The 17,542-nt window shown below is 40.2% G+C and overlaps 1 protein-coding gene across 1 annotated transcript; it reads left to right on the plus strand.

The window, feature by feature from the left end:
- On the plus strand, nucleotides 14,125-15,349 carry LOC107647467 (protein MAIN-LIKE 2-like). Its single transcript, XM_021105834.1, has 2 exons — nucleotides 14,125-14,205; nucleotides 14,327-15,349. Exons 1-2 carry the CDS (start codon nucleotides 14,125-14,127, stop codon nucleotides 15,113-15,115), a joined length of 870 nt encoding a protein of 289 aa, XP_020961493.1. The 3' UTR covers nucleotides 15,116-15,349.

A 17,542-nucleotide genomic window follows, 5' to 3' on the forward strand; every position in this document is an offset into this window, starting at 1 on the left:
TTTTTAAGGTCTAATGTTCACCGGGGTTGCACCTGGGAAAAGATGGATTGGATGATCAATAGCTCGTTGTGGTGGGAGTTGTGTGGAATCTTCAAACACCTCAAAAAATTTCTCTAGAATCCCTTGAACATCTTTACCAATCACTGGTGGAATTGATGTTGGTGATAAACCCCTGACCTCCAATTGAAACAAAGAAGAAATATGCTGATTGCTATGGAGTTTCTTCAATCCTCTGAAATTCAATTTTGCCTCTTGTAATAAGTGTTCATCTTTAAATGTGACCCATCTCCCTAGTACCTTGAACTTCATGAACAATTCTATATAATTAATGTGGATAGTACTTAGCCACATCATCCAATGCACTCCTAGGACCACATCTGCGCCTTTGAGGTCCAGTACATAAGTGTCCACAAAGAAGTTATACCCTTGTACCAATAGTGAAAAATCTTCGCATTTAGTAGCATAATTTATGGAATCACCATTGCCCACCATTACCTGAAGTGTCGATGTGTTGGTGATAGGCAAATTGAGCTTCCTGGAAATTGACCCTTTGATAAAGTTGTGGGTGCTGCCGCCATTAATAAAAATCAGCAGGGGGCGATTGGCGTGTGACCCTTTCACACGCAATGTCTCAGGGTGGAACTCCCTGGCAAGGGCGTTAAGACTGATTCCTGGAGGTTTTTCCTCCTCTTCGTGACCCACATCCTCCAAATCAGAGTCATTCTCCTCTTCAGGTGTTCCAGCAGTGCCATGTAAGAGCTCTTGGAGTTCCTCTTCACCTACAAGGAGCTTATAAGAAGCCTTATAGCGATGCCCCTGGCTATAACGTTCATCACAATAATAACACAAGACCTTCTCCTTTCGTGCTCGAATATCAATGTTGGTCAGTTTCTTAAATGCCAGTGGGGTTGTTTTTGGTGTTGGGAAAGAAGAGGGTGTGTTAACAGATACTATGGAGCTCATGACAGGGGTAGTAACTGGGTGAGAACTCTTGGGGCTAGGGCCGATTGGGTTCAGGATTCTGTTGGGAACAAACCAGGGCGGGTTCTGGGCTGGGGCCTGACGAACGGGTTTTCTGTCGGTAAAGAAATTTTATGAAAAATATAATCGCGTTGCAAGTATAGTTTCTAACTAACAGAGAATCCTTTCGTACAAAATTTTGGTTGTCACAAGTAACAAAACCCAATAAAATTTGATAACCGAAGTATTTAAACCTCGGGTCGTCTTCTCAAGGAATTGCAGGGAAGTATGATTTATTATTGGTTATGGAAAAAAGTGTATTTTTGGGTTTTTGAAATAAGGAATAAGTAATTTAAAGGACAAGAAAAATAAATTAATAATTAGGAGAATCTCTTGGCAAGGTATAAGAACTGGAAATCCTATCCTAGTTATCCTTATCAGGTGTGATGAGAATTGGATTTTGCTCCCACTTAGTTAACCCTTACTAAATAAAGGAAAGTCAAGTGGACTAATTAATTTGACCCTCAAGTCTTAGTCAACTCCCGTAGAAAGACTAGCTTTAGAGCGATCCAAATTAATCAGCAATTCCCAAATCTCAATCAACTGCTGAGTTTGACAACTCAAGTGTTACCAATTACTTAACCAAAGCCAAAAGGAGAAAAATCTAAATTAAATTAAAAGCATCATAAATAGAATAAAATAATCATAAATCCGAAATACCTCGAATTATATTAAATAGAATATTCAAATCTAACATGAGAAGGTTCATAAGCCAATTTGGAAAGATAAATAACAATTAAAGTAATAGAATAAATAAAAGTAGAAAATAAATTAAAGGAACATTGAACCTGTGATTGAAGAGAAGTAGCCTAATCATAATAGAAATCCTAAATCCTAATCCTAATAGAAATCCTAAATCCTAAGAGAGAGGAGAGAGCCTCTCTCTCTAAAAGCTACATCTAAGAACCTAAAATTATGTATTTGAAAGTTTTCTCTCCCTCTTTTTTATTCCCCCATTCTCTGGCTTATATTCTGTGTTTCTGGCTTGGATTTGGGCCGAAAAAGGGCCCAGAAATCACTGGGGGCGACTTCTGCAATTTTCTGCACGTGGCGTCCGTCACGCGTGCGCGTGGGTCACGCGTTCGCGTGGTTTGGAGTTTTCTTTGTCACGCATACGCATCAGTCACGCGTTCGCGTCATTTGTGTTCTGTTCTAGGCACGCGTCCGCGTCGTCCACACGTACGCGTCGCTGCTATTTCGCGCTAGACACGCGTCCGCGTCGTCCACGCATGCGCGTCGCTGCCCTTTTCTTCAAAACTCCATTTTTGTGCTTTTCTTCCATTTTTGTATGTTTCTTTTCTGTCCTTTAAGCCATTCTTGCCCTATGAAGCCTAAAAATACTTAACACACAAATCACGACATCGAATGGCAATAAAGGATAATTAAATTAAATATTTTTAAAGTATAGGAAACATGTTTTCACATATATCATAAAATAAGGAAGGAATTGTAAAACCATACAATTTACATGAATAAGTGGATGAAGAATTGATAAAAACACTTAATTGAGCACAAGATGAATCATAAAATATGGGGTTTATCAGGGCCTTATTGCTACCATTCTAAGATAAGCCCAACATTGTTGCATTCTTCTGCTCATGGAGTTTAGCGATGGAAACAGCCTGGATATAAGATGTGGGTTGGGCTAGGAGCAATTCACATTTGAGCTGGTCTTGAAGCCTAACAACAAAGAGGGAGATGATCCACTCTTCGTTCAACCCATTGACCTTGTTGGTCAACTCTTCAAATTGGTTTTGGTACTCCTCCTCTGATCCACTCTGCTTCAATTCTTTAATGAGCTACTGAATCCTTACTGGATTTGTGTTTACTCTCTAGTCGCTCAGTGTTTGGGGTTGATCACTCTATTCTTTTCTATTCATGCTTTCTAAAACTTTGTTCTTTATCTAACCAATCAACAAATATATAATGTATGTATACAAACATCATGAGGTCTTTTTCAAGGTTGTAATGGGGCCAAGGTAAAGGTGAGGATATATATGAGGCTAAGTGAGCTATAAATTGAATCCTTGATTAGTTTAAGATCTCACCTAACATATACATACTCTATATAATTTAAAGATTATCCTAGTCTTCCCATAATTTTTCCACTTTTGTGTCACATACTCATGCACCAAGTTTATTTTGATTTTACCTCCATGTGCATTGATTCCTTTACTAAACTTATTATTTGGGTGATTTTATCCCCTTATTCATTTATTTAATTTAAAAGGGTTTTTTTAATGCACATGGTACTTTTAATTATTTCGGTTTCACATGAGCATGCTCCCAAATTTCTGATTATTTTATTAATTTAATCCTTCCCTATCAACCCATGTTCCCACGTTTTTCCACACTTAATGGATACACAATCTCTATCTTAAGCTAACCAAAGATTCAATTTAGGATTTTTAATTTTATTTTTCTGCTTAAGGCTAGTGATGTAATTATAGAACAAAAGAGGATTAAAAGGCTCAAGGGGGCTAACAAGGGTGACATAAAAGGGTAGGCTTATTTGGGATAAGTGAGCAAAGACAAATAATGGCCTCAATCACATGTAAGCATGTAAATACATTCTATATTAGACATATAGATTGAAACAAAGTAAAGATTGCAAGCATAGAAAAGAAGTGCGAAACACACAGGAATGAAATTTATGGTTAAATATAACCACACAATTAAGCTCAAAAACTCACGGGTTGTGTGTTCTTTGGATCAAAAATCATATATCAGTTATGTATGTCATGCAAGTAGAAATCAAGAGTTTCCATTCAACTCAATGTGAATCTTAGAATGGCTTTTATAAAAATAAGTATTTCCTTGAAAAATGTTGTTAATTTACCAACATGTATTGCTATATATATATAAGGTGTGTGGATTGTTGTGATTCTGTTATTCTAAAGTTTCTAATTTACTCTTTTATTTTCAATTAAACCAAATTATCATATGCTAAAAGGGTAAACTTAAGCTAATTAATCCATATTTTCTATATCACAACTTAATAAGCTAAGGGTGAAAACTAAACTAAATATCTAAGATATATACAAACCAAAGTGTAAAATATAATAAAGTAGACAGTAATACAGTAAAAGGAAAATGAGCGAGTGCTGAAAGATAAATAAGATAAAATAAAATAAAAATACAGAAAATAAACAAAATAGGATAAAAAGAGTTCGAAGGTGGTTCACCAAAAATAAAGTTCGCCGGAGATGGCGACCTCCCCACACTTAAATAATAGCATCGTCCTCGATGCTCAATCAAGTTGGGTGTGAAGAAATGTCATCTCCGGAAAGATGTGCTGCTGGTGTCTCGGTGGTGGCCTGAGGGTCTGCAGTCTCTATGAGTGTCGGAGGATCTGCCTGCTGAAGCGGAGGCTCTGTCTGTAGAGGGACCTCTGGATCTGCTGGCTGTATTTGATGGGGCTTCTCATGACGTGGTGTAGCCTGCTCAGCTCCTGCCTACTCAGCCTTTGCACGTGCCTCCTCCTCATGATCGTTTGCCTCCGCATCAGATGGCTCCGATGGTATGTCAGGCTCGGAGGGGATGTCACTGTCGGATCGGATCATCAACTTTAAGTGCTCATAGCGTCGCTTGTTGCGACACTCCATACAATCCAGGCGTGCGAAGAGTTGGTGCACGAGGTGATAAATGGGCTCGGAAGCAGGTGAGGGTGCAGTGGTGGCGGCTGGGGCAGTAGGTGCTGAAGGGACAGCAGAAGATGTGGCTGCCTTAGCGGAGGCAGTGAAAAATGGAGGTCAGTAGCCCAAAGTCTGGAACTTACTGCTGTGAGGGATAATCTTCTTGCAGTCTGCGGCGGTTGGCTTTTCATCAGCAATCTCCCATGGCACCTCAGCTCGGCGGCCTAGCTGAGTAATCAAGTAGGGAAAAGGGAGAGTGCCTCTAACATGGACCCTGGCCATGTAGTACCAGATGAATCGGGGGAGATATAAGTCCTTTTCCTCCATCACACACCAGATTAGGGTAATCATAGCAGCTGGCACCTCTGTCTTATGAGTGCTCGGCATCACGGGAAGATATAGGTCCTTGCCCTCCATCACACACCAAATGAGGGTAATCATGGCTGCTAGCACCTCTATCTCATGAGTGCTCGACATCACGTAGTTACTTAGAATCTGCTGCTAAAGCCGAGCCTCATCATTCAGATAGATAAGCTTAATTCCCTTTGGGGCCACTGTGGACTTGCTCATGACCCATGGGACAGTAGGATCAAGAGCTATTGTCCGCTTTACTGCGTCCCAGTCAAATCTCATGAATCTCATATCCTCTTCAGCCTTTTGGTAACCATTTGGTTGATCTGATTTAGGCTGGAGGTTGAGGATTTCTTCTATTGCTTCCTCAGTAACCAAAATCTGCTTTCCTCTGAGTTGCACTGCATCCAGGGACGTTTTGATGTAGTTGCAGTAGAATTCTCTGACCCAGGATGAGTTGACTTCAGTCAAGTTCCTCTCCAAGAAGAACCAGCCTCTCTGTTTAATTTGTTCTGAGGTGTATTGTTTGAGTTCTTCTGGAATTTTTAGGGTCTTTTCCAGGTATAGGTTCCTGGAAGTTGCAAAGACCGAGTATTTCAGCTCACAGTATTTGTTGGCAAATTTTACTGGGTCAGTGGCAGGCATCAATTAATCAGCCTTTTCCTGTGAGGTAAAATTCTTCTCCCGCCAGGAATCATTATGGAGGATATCCAATATAGAGGTAGAGGATTCTCCTCTTTTCCTTTTGCCTGTGGTTGCCTTGCCCTTTCCTTTGCTTTTAGGGTCAGACATCCTATGCATTCATGAATTGGCTTGGTTGAAACCAATTAGTGCAAAACTTGAAATTTCCAAAACTAATTTATGAATGGGAGTTGAGTGAAACAATTTGCTGAAATAAAATTGGGCAGCATTTCGGCTAAAAATTGGACAATTCCGGGTAATAGACAGTAGCAGAAATATTTCATATAATAATAAGGTAGTGCAGAAAAGAGTAACAAATAGTAATTCACAAGAATTCAGAATAAACAAACTCAATTTGCATTAAAGAATGGTAAAGAATAGCATATGAACAGCATTACCATCACAGCAAGTTCGAAATTGCGAAACAGATAAAACAAGTAACAAGAACGGCGCAGTTATCAGGCCTAAATCCACTAACCACATCCTAGCTACCTAACCACCTAAAATCCACTATGAACATGCATCTCTAACTATCCTAATTTGAACAGAATTTGAAAAATATGCAACTGACTAACTAACTTGGGACAGGAATCGGTGTTCGGTGTAACCTGGTGGGCGGAGGTATAGAATTTGGAGTCAGAGAGATGGTAGTGGTGGTGATGCGGCGGTGCTGGGAGGCGGTCACGGCGGCGGTTCGGTGGAGGCAGGGTGGCGGTTTGGTGTTTGGGGTTGAAAGGGGGTAATGGGGGAGGGAAGGAGAAGAAGGGGCGAGGAGGGGAGGGTTGGGAGCGTGGTGGCCGGTGGGGGTGCGGCGACGGTGGTGGCAGCTCGGCGAGGCAGCGCAACAACAAGGGCGGTGATGGGGCGGATGGGCAGTAAAGGGAGATGTGTGGAAGAAGAATGGGAGAAGAGGAGAAGGGAGGAGGGGGGTTCGGTGCGGCGCGGTGGTGAGCGTGCGGCGAGGCGGTGCTGGGTGGGTTGGTGGCGGTGGTGGTTGCAAAGGAGGGAGAAGAGGGGCGCTGAGAGGTTGGGGGTTTGGGGACGCGAAATGGTTAGGGTTCCGCGTCGAAGGGGGTTAGTGTATTTAAATCCACGCGAACGCGTGGAGCACGCGATCGCGTGATTGAGGGAAAATGAAAGTGACGCATACGTGTGAAGCACGCATACGCGTCGCTCAGAATTGTAGCGTCGTTTTGGCGCAACTCTCTGTTTCCATTTAGGGGGCAATAATATTCATGCGACGCGTATGCGTCGCCCACACTTTCGCGTGGTGTGTGTGAAGTGAAAGTGATGCGTTCGCGTCACTGACGTGACCGCGTGGCCCATATTATGCCTAACACATACTAGCCGCACGATTCCAGCCCAACTTTCTGGGCATTGGATTGTTACGTCGATTTAGAATTGACGCCCACACGTGGCCCATGCGCACGTGTGGGCCGTTTTTTTTATGCAATATGCCAGATACAGTGCTGATATGGATGTTATGAATAATTCCAGGTTCAATAAAATAGAATAAAATAAAACTTAAAAACAAACAAAACGAAATAAAATTAAAATTGAAAAAGGAACGACCATACCATGGTAGGTTGTCTCCCACCTAGCATTTTTAGTTAAAGTCCTTAAGTTGGACATTCGTTGAGCTCCTTGTCATGGTGGCTTATGCTTAAACTCATCTAAAAATCTCCACCAACGTTTGCAATTCCAATATCCTCCGGGGTCCCAAACAAGGCAAGTAAAGCCTTTGAGCAATTAAAAGCAGGTTTTTAGGCTCTAGGGGTATTGATTGTCAGGATAAATTCCAGGGTCACAAACCTTGCTTCTGTACCCATCTTTGTCTTGATCTACATTTTTCCAGTCGGGTAGGACGGAGTTTGAATTCTTACTAAGATGATCGAATGTCCTCCGAGACCCATTCAATCGAACTCGAAACCAATCCTTGTACCTCAAATTGAAGCGTGGAGCTTTATTGAATCTTGCATGCCAGCTCTGAGTGTGAGCCATTTCCTTCTTACTCTTAAAGCCGCAAAGAGCTCTAAGCTGGCCATCTGTTTCAAGTAAACCATATTCAAGTGGAAAAGTAAAGATAAAGGCTAAGGATTTTACCCACTTGAAGTTTGTATTGGGTGGTAATGGCATTGGGATAGGTGTTTCCAGTGGTTTTGCAAGCTCTACTCCCTTGTATTCTTTTGTGAATTCCTCCACTTCTTTGTAAACTTCTTCAACTGCAACCACGTCTGGATCAAAGTCTTCGATATCTTCCTCATCACTCAAGTCATAAATTGGAGGTTGAGAAAGTCTACCTCCGCATCATCTTCGTATTCACTTGGGGAAGATTCTTCAATCTCAGAGAATTCACTTGCGGATGCAAGTTCATTACTAGGAGAACTTGATTCATAGTTATCAGTACCAAGAAAACTTACTTCTTGATCTGTTCCGTTCATTTCTTCATAAGATACATGCTTCGGGGGTTGTGCACTATCCTCAGCATCGATTGCAAACTGCTTGGCGGAATTTTTCACAATTCTTAGTTCCCATGGAGGTTCAGCGTCTCCTAAGTCTTCAACCAATTCTTCTTCTTCGACAATTACGGCTTCCTCTACTTTTTCCAGTACAAATTCATGCTCCATACTGTCCACTGGAGTTTCTAGTATTTCCTTCATGCTACGTTCTTCATTAGATTGCCCACATGAAGCCATGGGGGTTCCTTGAGTGTCCGAACGTCGGGAAGCTAATCGATTTATCGCTTGATCCAATTGGTGAAGGGTTGCATAAAATTTATCCACTGTTTCTTTGAGACGTTCCTGTGATTCTCAGGTTGATGGATATGGACATGGTGCATATGGAAGTGGTGATTCTTGGGAGTAATTGGATTAGAATTGGGGTAGGTAAGGGTTAGGGGCATATGGAGGTGAGTGTTGGTAGGTGGCTTGTGAGTGTGGTGGTTCATAGCTATGTTAAGGAGGTGGGTTATAGGCGTATGATGGGGCTTGTTGGTAACTACAAGGGGGTCCACCATATCTATCATCTTGGTACGCACCTCGGAATGGCTCTTGACCATGGCATACTGGTGGGGGTTGGTTGTCACGATAAGGTCCACCGTATCTATTGTCTTGGCATGCATTGTAGAATGGTCGTTGTCCATGGTATCTTGGAAGGTGTTGTTGCTGAAAGGATTGATCAGATCCTCGTGGCTCCTTCCATCTTTGATTGTTTTGACCTTGATGCATGTTTCTGTTATAGCTCCCATTCCTTTCAACAATATTAGAACCAAACTCAAAACGACGGGGGTGAGAACTCATAGTAGCTAATAAAAATTAAAAACAAAAATAAAAATAAATAAACAAGCAAAATAAAATATTTACAATAACCAATAATAAGGCACACAATTGCAATTTTCCGACAACGGCGCCATTTTGATGAACGGGTTTTCTGCCGGTAAAGAAATTTTATGAAAAATATAATCGCGTTGCAAGTATAGTTTCTGAACTAACAGAGAATCCTTTCGTACAAAAGTTTGGTTATCACAAGTAACAAAACCCAATAAAATTTGATAACCGAAGTATTTAAACCTCGGGTCGTCTTCTCAAGGAATTGCAGGGAAGTATGATTTATTATTAGTTATGGAAAAAAGTGTATTTTTGAGTTTTTGAAATAAGGAATAAGTAATTTAAAGGACAAGAAAAATAAATTAATAATTAAGAGAATCTCTTGGCAAGGTATGAGAACTAAAAATCCTATCCTAGTTATCCTTATCAAGTGTGATGAGAATTGGATTTTGCTCCCACTTAGTTAACCCTTACTAAATAAAGAAAAGTCAAGTGGACTAATTAATTTGACCCTCAAGTCCTAGTCAACTCCCGTGGAAAGACTAGCTTTAGAGCGATCCAAATTAATCAGCAATTCCCAAATCTCAATCAACTGCTGAGTTTGACAACTCAAGTGTTACCAATTACTTAACCAAAGCCAAAGGGAGAAAAATCTAAATTAAATTGAAAGCATCATAAATAGAATAAAACAATCATAAAGCTAAAATACCTCGAATTATATTAAATAGAATATTCAAATCTAACATGAGAAGGTTCATAAGCCAATTTGGAAAGATAAATAACAATTAAAGTAATAGAATAAATAAAAGTAGAAAATAAATTAAAGGAACATTGAACCTGTGATTGAAGAGAAGTAGCCCATAATAGAAATCCTAAATCCTAATCCTAATAGAAATCCTAAATCCTAAGAGAGAGGAGAGAGCCTCTCTCTCTAAAAGCTACATCTAAGAACCTAAAATTGTGTATTTGAAAGTTGTTTCTCTCCCTCTTTTTGATTCTCCCATTCTCTGGCTTATATTCTGTGTTTCTGGCTTGGATTTGGGCTAAAAAAGGGCCCAGAAATCACTAGGGGCGACTTTTGCAATTTTCTGCACGTGGCGTCCGTCACGCGTGCGCGTGGGTCACGTGTTCGCGTGGTTTGGATTTTTCTTTGTCACGCATACGCGTCAGTCACGCGTTCGCGTCATTTATGTTCTGTTCTAGGCACGCGTCCGCGTCGTCCACGCGTACGCGTCGCTGCTATTTCGCGCTAGGCACGCGTCCGCGTCGTCCACGCGTGCGCGTCGCTGCCCTTTTCTTCAAAACTCTATTTTTGTGCTTTTCTTCCATTTTTGTAGGTTTCCTTTCTGTCCTTTAAACCATTCTTGCCCTATGAAGCCTGAAAATACTTAACACACAAATCATGACATCGAATGGTAATAAAGAATAATTAAATTAAATATTTTTAAAGCATAGGAAACATGTTTTCACATATATCATAAAATAAGGAAGAAATTGTAAAACCATGTAATTTACATGAATAAATGGGTGAAGAATTGATAAAAATACTTAATTGAGCACAAGATGAATCATAAAATATGGATTTATCAGGGCCTTATTGCTACCATTCTAAGATAAGCCCAACATTGTTGCATTCTTCTGCTCATGGAGTTTAGCGATGGAAACAGCCTGGACATAAGATGTGGGTTGGGCTAGGAGCAATTCACATTTGAGCTGGTCTTGAAGCCTAACAACAAAGAGGGAGATGATCCACTCTTCGTTCAACCCATTGACCTTGTTGGTCAACTCTTCAAATTGGTTTTGGTACTCCTCTTCTGATCCACTCTGCTTCAATTCTTTAATGGTGGTGCAACGGTCATAGAAGATATTCTTCCCAAATCTAACTACTAGCGCTTCCAGAAATGTGTCCCAGGTGTAGATGATATTGTTGTTAATGCCCCATCGATATCATGCATATGCCGCTCCTACTAAATAAAATGATAACACCCGAATTCTCTGTTCTACGGGTATCTCGAACGTTTCCAAGTATTGACAAGCGCGGAAGACCCAATCTTCCACTCCTTCACCGTCGAATAGGAAAGATCAGCGACTTTCACCCTTAGTCGAGGCCATGGCTACTCAGTTCCCATGCTTACTAATCCCGCACTGGAACCGTGATCTGCGACATCATCACCAGTGGAGCCATAATCAGCGACCTTCATTTTTAGCTTCAAGTTTTCACGTAGCAATTTCTTGATAGATCTCAGTAAGGAGTCCATGTTTGTGAGTTGAATTTTCGTATCGGTGATCCTCTCATTTGCCTCCACCCACCCGCAGCTAAGAGTGGTTACCTCCTGTTTGTTGGATAAGGTGAGTTCCTCCGTCGGCCATGGCAACGCTTGCTCTCAATGAAAGCACTAATTAATAGGCACTACAAACATTAATGGCAATTCACATCAATCACAGTAGCAATATGGCAAAGTAATATAAATGTACTCTATTGACAAATGAAGTACTCAATTGATATATAAAGCAAGAATTAATGAAACAGTATACCAATACCACCCTAAGCTCAAGGGAGGTCCACACTATCAAATAGCAACATAATGCCTATCCCCTTTTCTTACACTATAATTCCCAAGGACACACTCCTATTTACTTCTCTTCAAGGTTACAAGAACCAAACTGGCCATTAAACCGGTTAAATGACTGATTCAATGGTTCAATAGTTCAACCGTAGTCGAACTGTGGTTTAACCGATTTAATTAAATATACAATAAAATTATTAAAAATTCAGTATACAATTTCAAATATTCAAATTCAATTATTTCTCAACTAATAAAATTCAAAATTTTGTAATTTCATATATAACTTATACATATTTTATCTTTAAATATTCAAAAAATAAAAATTTTTAAATAACTTATAAGTTCTAATTAAGTAATCAGCAACCATATTCATCACATTAGCAACAAAAATTTAGAATAAAAAATTTAACAATAATTTCTAATAATTAAATAATTAACAATGAAAAACACCAACTTTTACAAAAATGCAAAAAAGCAAAATCATAACAAATTTTAACAAAGACTTCTAATTAAGCATTCAACAAAATTGTAATTTTTTTGGGGTTACTAAAGTTCAGGAATCTTTTGAAAATAAAACCATGTGTATATTATTAATATATGACATATAGTTCTATGACTAAATTCACCATTTTAACACCAACAATTGTTGTAACATAGATCATGAAGATTACCATCAGACTATTACTATTTTGAATCTATCACATACCTCAAAGCATGGTTTTCAGTATCTGCAATATAAATGATATATTTTTTTGCAATATAAGCAAGGCCCTAGAAACAAGAACAGAAAAAGTAATGTATTATTATTGAGACTGAGAAAATTGTGGAGTTATCATCATTCTCAGTTTCTTATAACAATGGCACAATCAATTAAATCCAAATTCCAAATCACCATTCCGAGTTCTCAAATCACCATTCTCAGTTCCTCATCACTCGCGACGGAGAAATGGAGAGGCGAGCAGAAAGGCGATTTTGGCAGCAAGCCAATGACAGAGACAAAGTAGATGAGCCGTGCAGTAGCAAGAAGAGGGACGCGGGTGAGGGAGCAGCCGAGGAGTTCTTACCCTAGAGGTGAGCAACGACGAGGTGAGCAGAGGCCGAAGACCAAAGAGGCGAGCCGACAAGATGAGCGATGCGAGCGACGGTGAGGTGGGCGACGCGAGCAATGATGATGTGTCCGAATAGAAATTCCACAGCGAGGAGAAATGGGTTATTTGCTCTGATAGGGATTTTTCTCGCTGAAATTTGGGGGGAGACTTGTGACTTGTGAGAGAATGAAGGGGGAGGGAAATGGGTTCTGCAGCTGTTGTTTTAATTTTTCTTTTATTCCCCTTAAAACGCCATTATTTTAAGAGGAAGTAGCAAATCAGACCTTCAAGAAATCGGGCCGACTCATTCAGTTCAACGGTTAATCATCGATTGTACCAATTTTTTAACCGATTTTTTGCAAAATAATTTTGGGTATCAATCGGACCACACAGAAGATCGATTCTTACTTAACCAATCGAACCGACCAATCTGATCCGATTTTCAGAACTTTATTCTCGTAATTTTTCATTTATATGGATAGTTTCCTCACCTTTTTGTTACTTGGATTATTCTGCTATAATAACTTCATTAGGCTTATCCTCTTGTTTATTTTGGACCTCATCATTGTCATTACTATTATTATTCGCAACAGAACCCTCCACTAAAATTTTATTTTCAAAAGTCACATGCACATAAAATGTATTTGTAATTAATAGAATAAAACATGAAAAATGTAATCAATAATTATTTAAACTCATGTGACCAAAAATAAAATTAATCAAAATTGACCACAAGCATAAAACAAATAATTTGGCCAAATAAATAGATAGGAATTTATCTATTTCAAAATACATTTATTTTGCTGGCAATAGAAGATAATCTGTCTCTATTAAATTATTATTTGACACATAAATAACTAATGGATTATGCGAAATTGTTCTGTTAAAAGATAATAAAGACATAATAAATTATGGCTTTTTTATATAAATAAACATTGGAAACACTTTAATTCCTGAAATATGCATGCTTTGAAATTTTTTCTTAAATACGCATGCTCATATCAAGACCTTCGGCCACGAAATGGAGATGCCTACCATCTCACAACCGGTGCCCGCGAAATGGAGGGGACAGGTGCAGGGTCTGCGAATTCGTGGCTGCCACCAAGGAGATGAGGCACTTTTTGGACGGCGCACACGAAATGGAGCATCTCTAGCTCACCGTCCACGAAATGGGCCATTTAGTTGGCGGCGACCACGAATTGGGATCTTTGTTTCTGGTGGGCACGAGTTGGGTGGTCAAAGCGGCAGCAGCAGGAAGCTCACATGCATTGGCGTGTTGGGTGGCAGGGGGTGTATTGCAAATGGAGCCAAGAATGTTATAAAAGGGGGGTGGGGAGAGCCTTCATGCACGGTGAAATTAGAATAGGGGTAGAAAAATAAAGTTGTGAGAGTGGTAAATGAAAGCTGATAGGGGGTGAGTTTGTGGTGGTGAGTTTTAAAAAAAAATTAACTAAATATGAGTGGGGGAGGGGTGAACGTGGAGGAGAACTTGAACCGGTTGGACGAACTTCACATAGCGGCACATTTATTCCATAAGGTTAGTTTACGTCATTAATCGGATTGATGTTGTTAGGGATTGTTATAACTAATTTCTTCAATATTTAAAAATTTTATATAGTATTCGTAACTGTTGTCTTTCTTGGCTTCTTATGTTGTAGCCCACACGTGTTCTTACTCCTCATGGCACGCTGGTTGATGTTTTCATGTTAGAGGCTGAGGATCCAACCATGGAAATTAGGCGGGAGAGGCTTGAGCCTTATCTGAGACGCACCGGATTTTATCATGCCTCGCTGATCAAGCGCTTCGAGTACGACAATCCACTTATTAGTGCCTTTGTCGAACGATGGCGACCAGAGACTCATACTTTTCATCTCCCTTGGGGTGAGTGTACCATAACCCTGGAAGATGTAGCCATGCAGTTAGGTCTACCTGTTGATGGTCAGCCTGTTAGCGGTACGTTAAGGTCATGGAGTAAGTTTCACCAAAGAGATATTTGGGAATGGTGTCATGAACTTCTAGGTGAGGTTCCCGCCGGCCACGTAGGGACAACGAAGTACAACATCAAGTTGAAGTGGCTCAGAACTCGTCTTCAACAGATGCCGCTTGACTTAGATGATAATGGCCTCATGCAGTATGCACGATATTACATACTTTACCTGTTGGGAGGCGTGCTTCTTCCAGACAAGGCCAACAACATAGTCCATGTTCGATATCTGCCTTTATTGGCTGAGTATGATGCCATAGGTACCTACAGTTGGGGTAGTGCCGTCCTCTGTTGGTTATATCGTGCTATGTGCCTAGCAACAGATTACAGTGTTGAGGGTATGGCCGGGTGTCACACGTTGCTCATGTTGTGGATATACTACAGATTACCGTTCTGGGCCCCGAATGTCACCATAGATCCTTGCGATTGCCTTTTGCTTCGCGTGCCAAACCTTCTTGTATGACACCTTGTAACCGTACGCTGACTCTACCGATCCTTGCAATACCTTTACACATATTGTCGCATCAGCATGCACCATGGGGAATATGTGCTGACAGATGACATTGCTATCCAGTTGAGCGTGGTCTTGAGACATTGAACTTGCCAAGCAACTGTGAGACCCTTCGTACTTTCGGATTTCCCAAAATCTAGAGGACCTTGTCTTCGCAACCCGTACCATCCAGCGACATTGATCCCCGAACTGCTTGCATCGACATACATACCTACTTTGGTCTGACTCTACCACCTTATATTCTGCACTCCTACGGATGTTGTAGTTTTTTACTGCTAGCGTCGCTGTTTCCCGATTAGGAAATTTCAACCCAATCTCGAGCTCCATCTCTCCTGACAAAGGGTAGCTGCTCGGTCCGTCCTTTGCGTTACTGGAATGCATTGCTCCAAGATTTAGGGACAGGTAGTGTGCTGGTGTGGATGAGGATACACCACCACCTTCCGGTTCGACCCGTGTTGCCGGAACAGCATCGCCATGCAGAGGCTGCGTCTCCAGAACGGCTTCTGCCTCACCATCACTGAAATCTTCAATGTCATCCTCGTCAGACGTATCTGCAATAGCAGCATCAAGAACCATATCGACCCCAACATGTGTAGAAGGGGCGGGGCGTACTCCACGAATACCTACACTCTGTTCCCGCGGAACGAACGCGTTGAAGCTTGGACTTGGGGCCCTACTAGTATCCCGAGTCGGAACAAAATCAGCCACCCCACGATTTCTCACACCCTCCACATTATTCAAACTGGATGAGCTTCCACCAATATCTTGAAGATTCAGACAAAGCTCCAACGAATAGATGCTTCCTATGCTGCGATGATAAGAAAACATCATCGACACATGCTGATCGGATTTTATTTGCATTTTTTGATAGGAAAACGAGTTGGTCACTACAACCGGCATCCTGTAAGTCAGCTTCCTGATTTCTTTTTTTCCAACCATTCCGGTATGCATCAGAATCAGATTCTTCAACTCTTGCAACGATGTCTGTGGCGGAATCATTATCCACAGTGGATCATCGTAAACGAATGTAATACCTTCTGCTGTATGAGAGATTTCACCGTTTGGGTATATAATCACGTAAACGTTCTCCGAAGCCATAGAAATAGCAAACAAATCTTAACACCAGAAATTCTTTAAGAAAGAAAGAGGGTGAAGAGATTGAGAGCAACTTTCGAGAGTGAGAGGAGAGTGAAGATAATGGCTTCTTTCGGGTCATCTACGAGCCTTTATATAGCCAAATTCTGGTCTCAATTCGTGGGCGGTACACGTGATTTTCATCCAATTCGTGACCGCCGCCCCAGGTTTCCCCATTTCGTGGATGGCAGCCACTAAATGGCTATCCCTCCATTTCGTGTGCGCCAGAGTTGAATTGGACCCTGCACCTGTCCCCTCCATTTCGCGGGCGCCAGTTGTGAGATGGTAGGCATCTCCATTTCGTGGCCGACAGTCTTGATATGAGCATGCGTATTTAAGAAAAAATTTCAAAACATGCGTATTCCAGGAATGAAAGTGTTTCCAATGTTTATTTACATTATTAGAAGGCAAGTTATCATTTTAACAAATTAATAGGAATTGGGATGGGATTTTATTCTTTAATTAAAATTAGATTTTTTGAAAATTGGATGTTAAGTCTCTACTCAACCAAATATCAAATGACTTAAAGAACTAAACTCCTAATGTATATGTCTATTTAGCTGATTTGATAGTCATATAAGCTTTTTAGCGAGGTTAGGTTAATTTAAAAACTTTTTAAAACGTTTTCCTAACGAGTGCGTAATCTTGAAAAGCAAAACAAAGAATAAAAGGAACAAGGCGACATTACATCAAGTATATAATCATTTACGCAAGTTATACATTCACGTTTGCAACACAACGTATGCAATATATACTAGTAGTAAAATGCCATTCTAGTAAATCTGTAGGTAAAAATAATAGCTAAGCTCATCTGCATTCTTGCATAGTTGCATCCATAAGTAATAGATATAAGTATCAAGTAGCATAAATGGGTCACACTACGGTAAAGATGTAAGGTACAGAGATTCTCTCTGAAATGTTTATCGATAGACACGTGTTTTTATTTTCTCTCTTGTAGCAATCAGCTTGTGACCATGGCTGTAGAAAGGCGGGCTCGGCTAAAAGTACATTTGAGTTGAGTGATCATATATAAAAATTTAATAATCTTATTTATTTTTTATTCGAGAGTTTTAAGAGTTTTGTTTAAGATTTTTTTTTTTGCCTAATAACAATTTTATAGTAATATAAATTTCTAATGGAGGTTTATCAAAAAAAAATATTTTTAACAAAGATTACGTTTTTTTAAATACACTAGTGTATATTCCCGTACATTGTACGAGATAATTAATAAAAATATATAATTTT

Source organism: Arachis ipaensis, chromosome B06 (genome assembly GCF_000816755.2).
Source record: "Arachis ipaensis cultivar K30076 chromosome B06, Araip1.1, whole genome shotgun sequence".
NCBI classification, from domain to species: domain Eukaryota; kingdom Viridiplantae; phylum Streptophyta; class Magnoliopsida; order Fabales; family Fabaceae; genus Arachis; species Arachis ipaensis.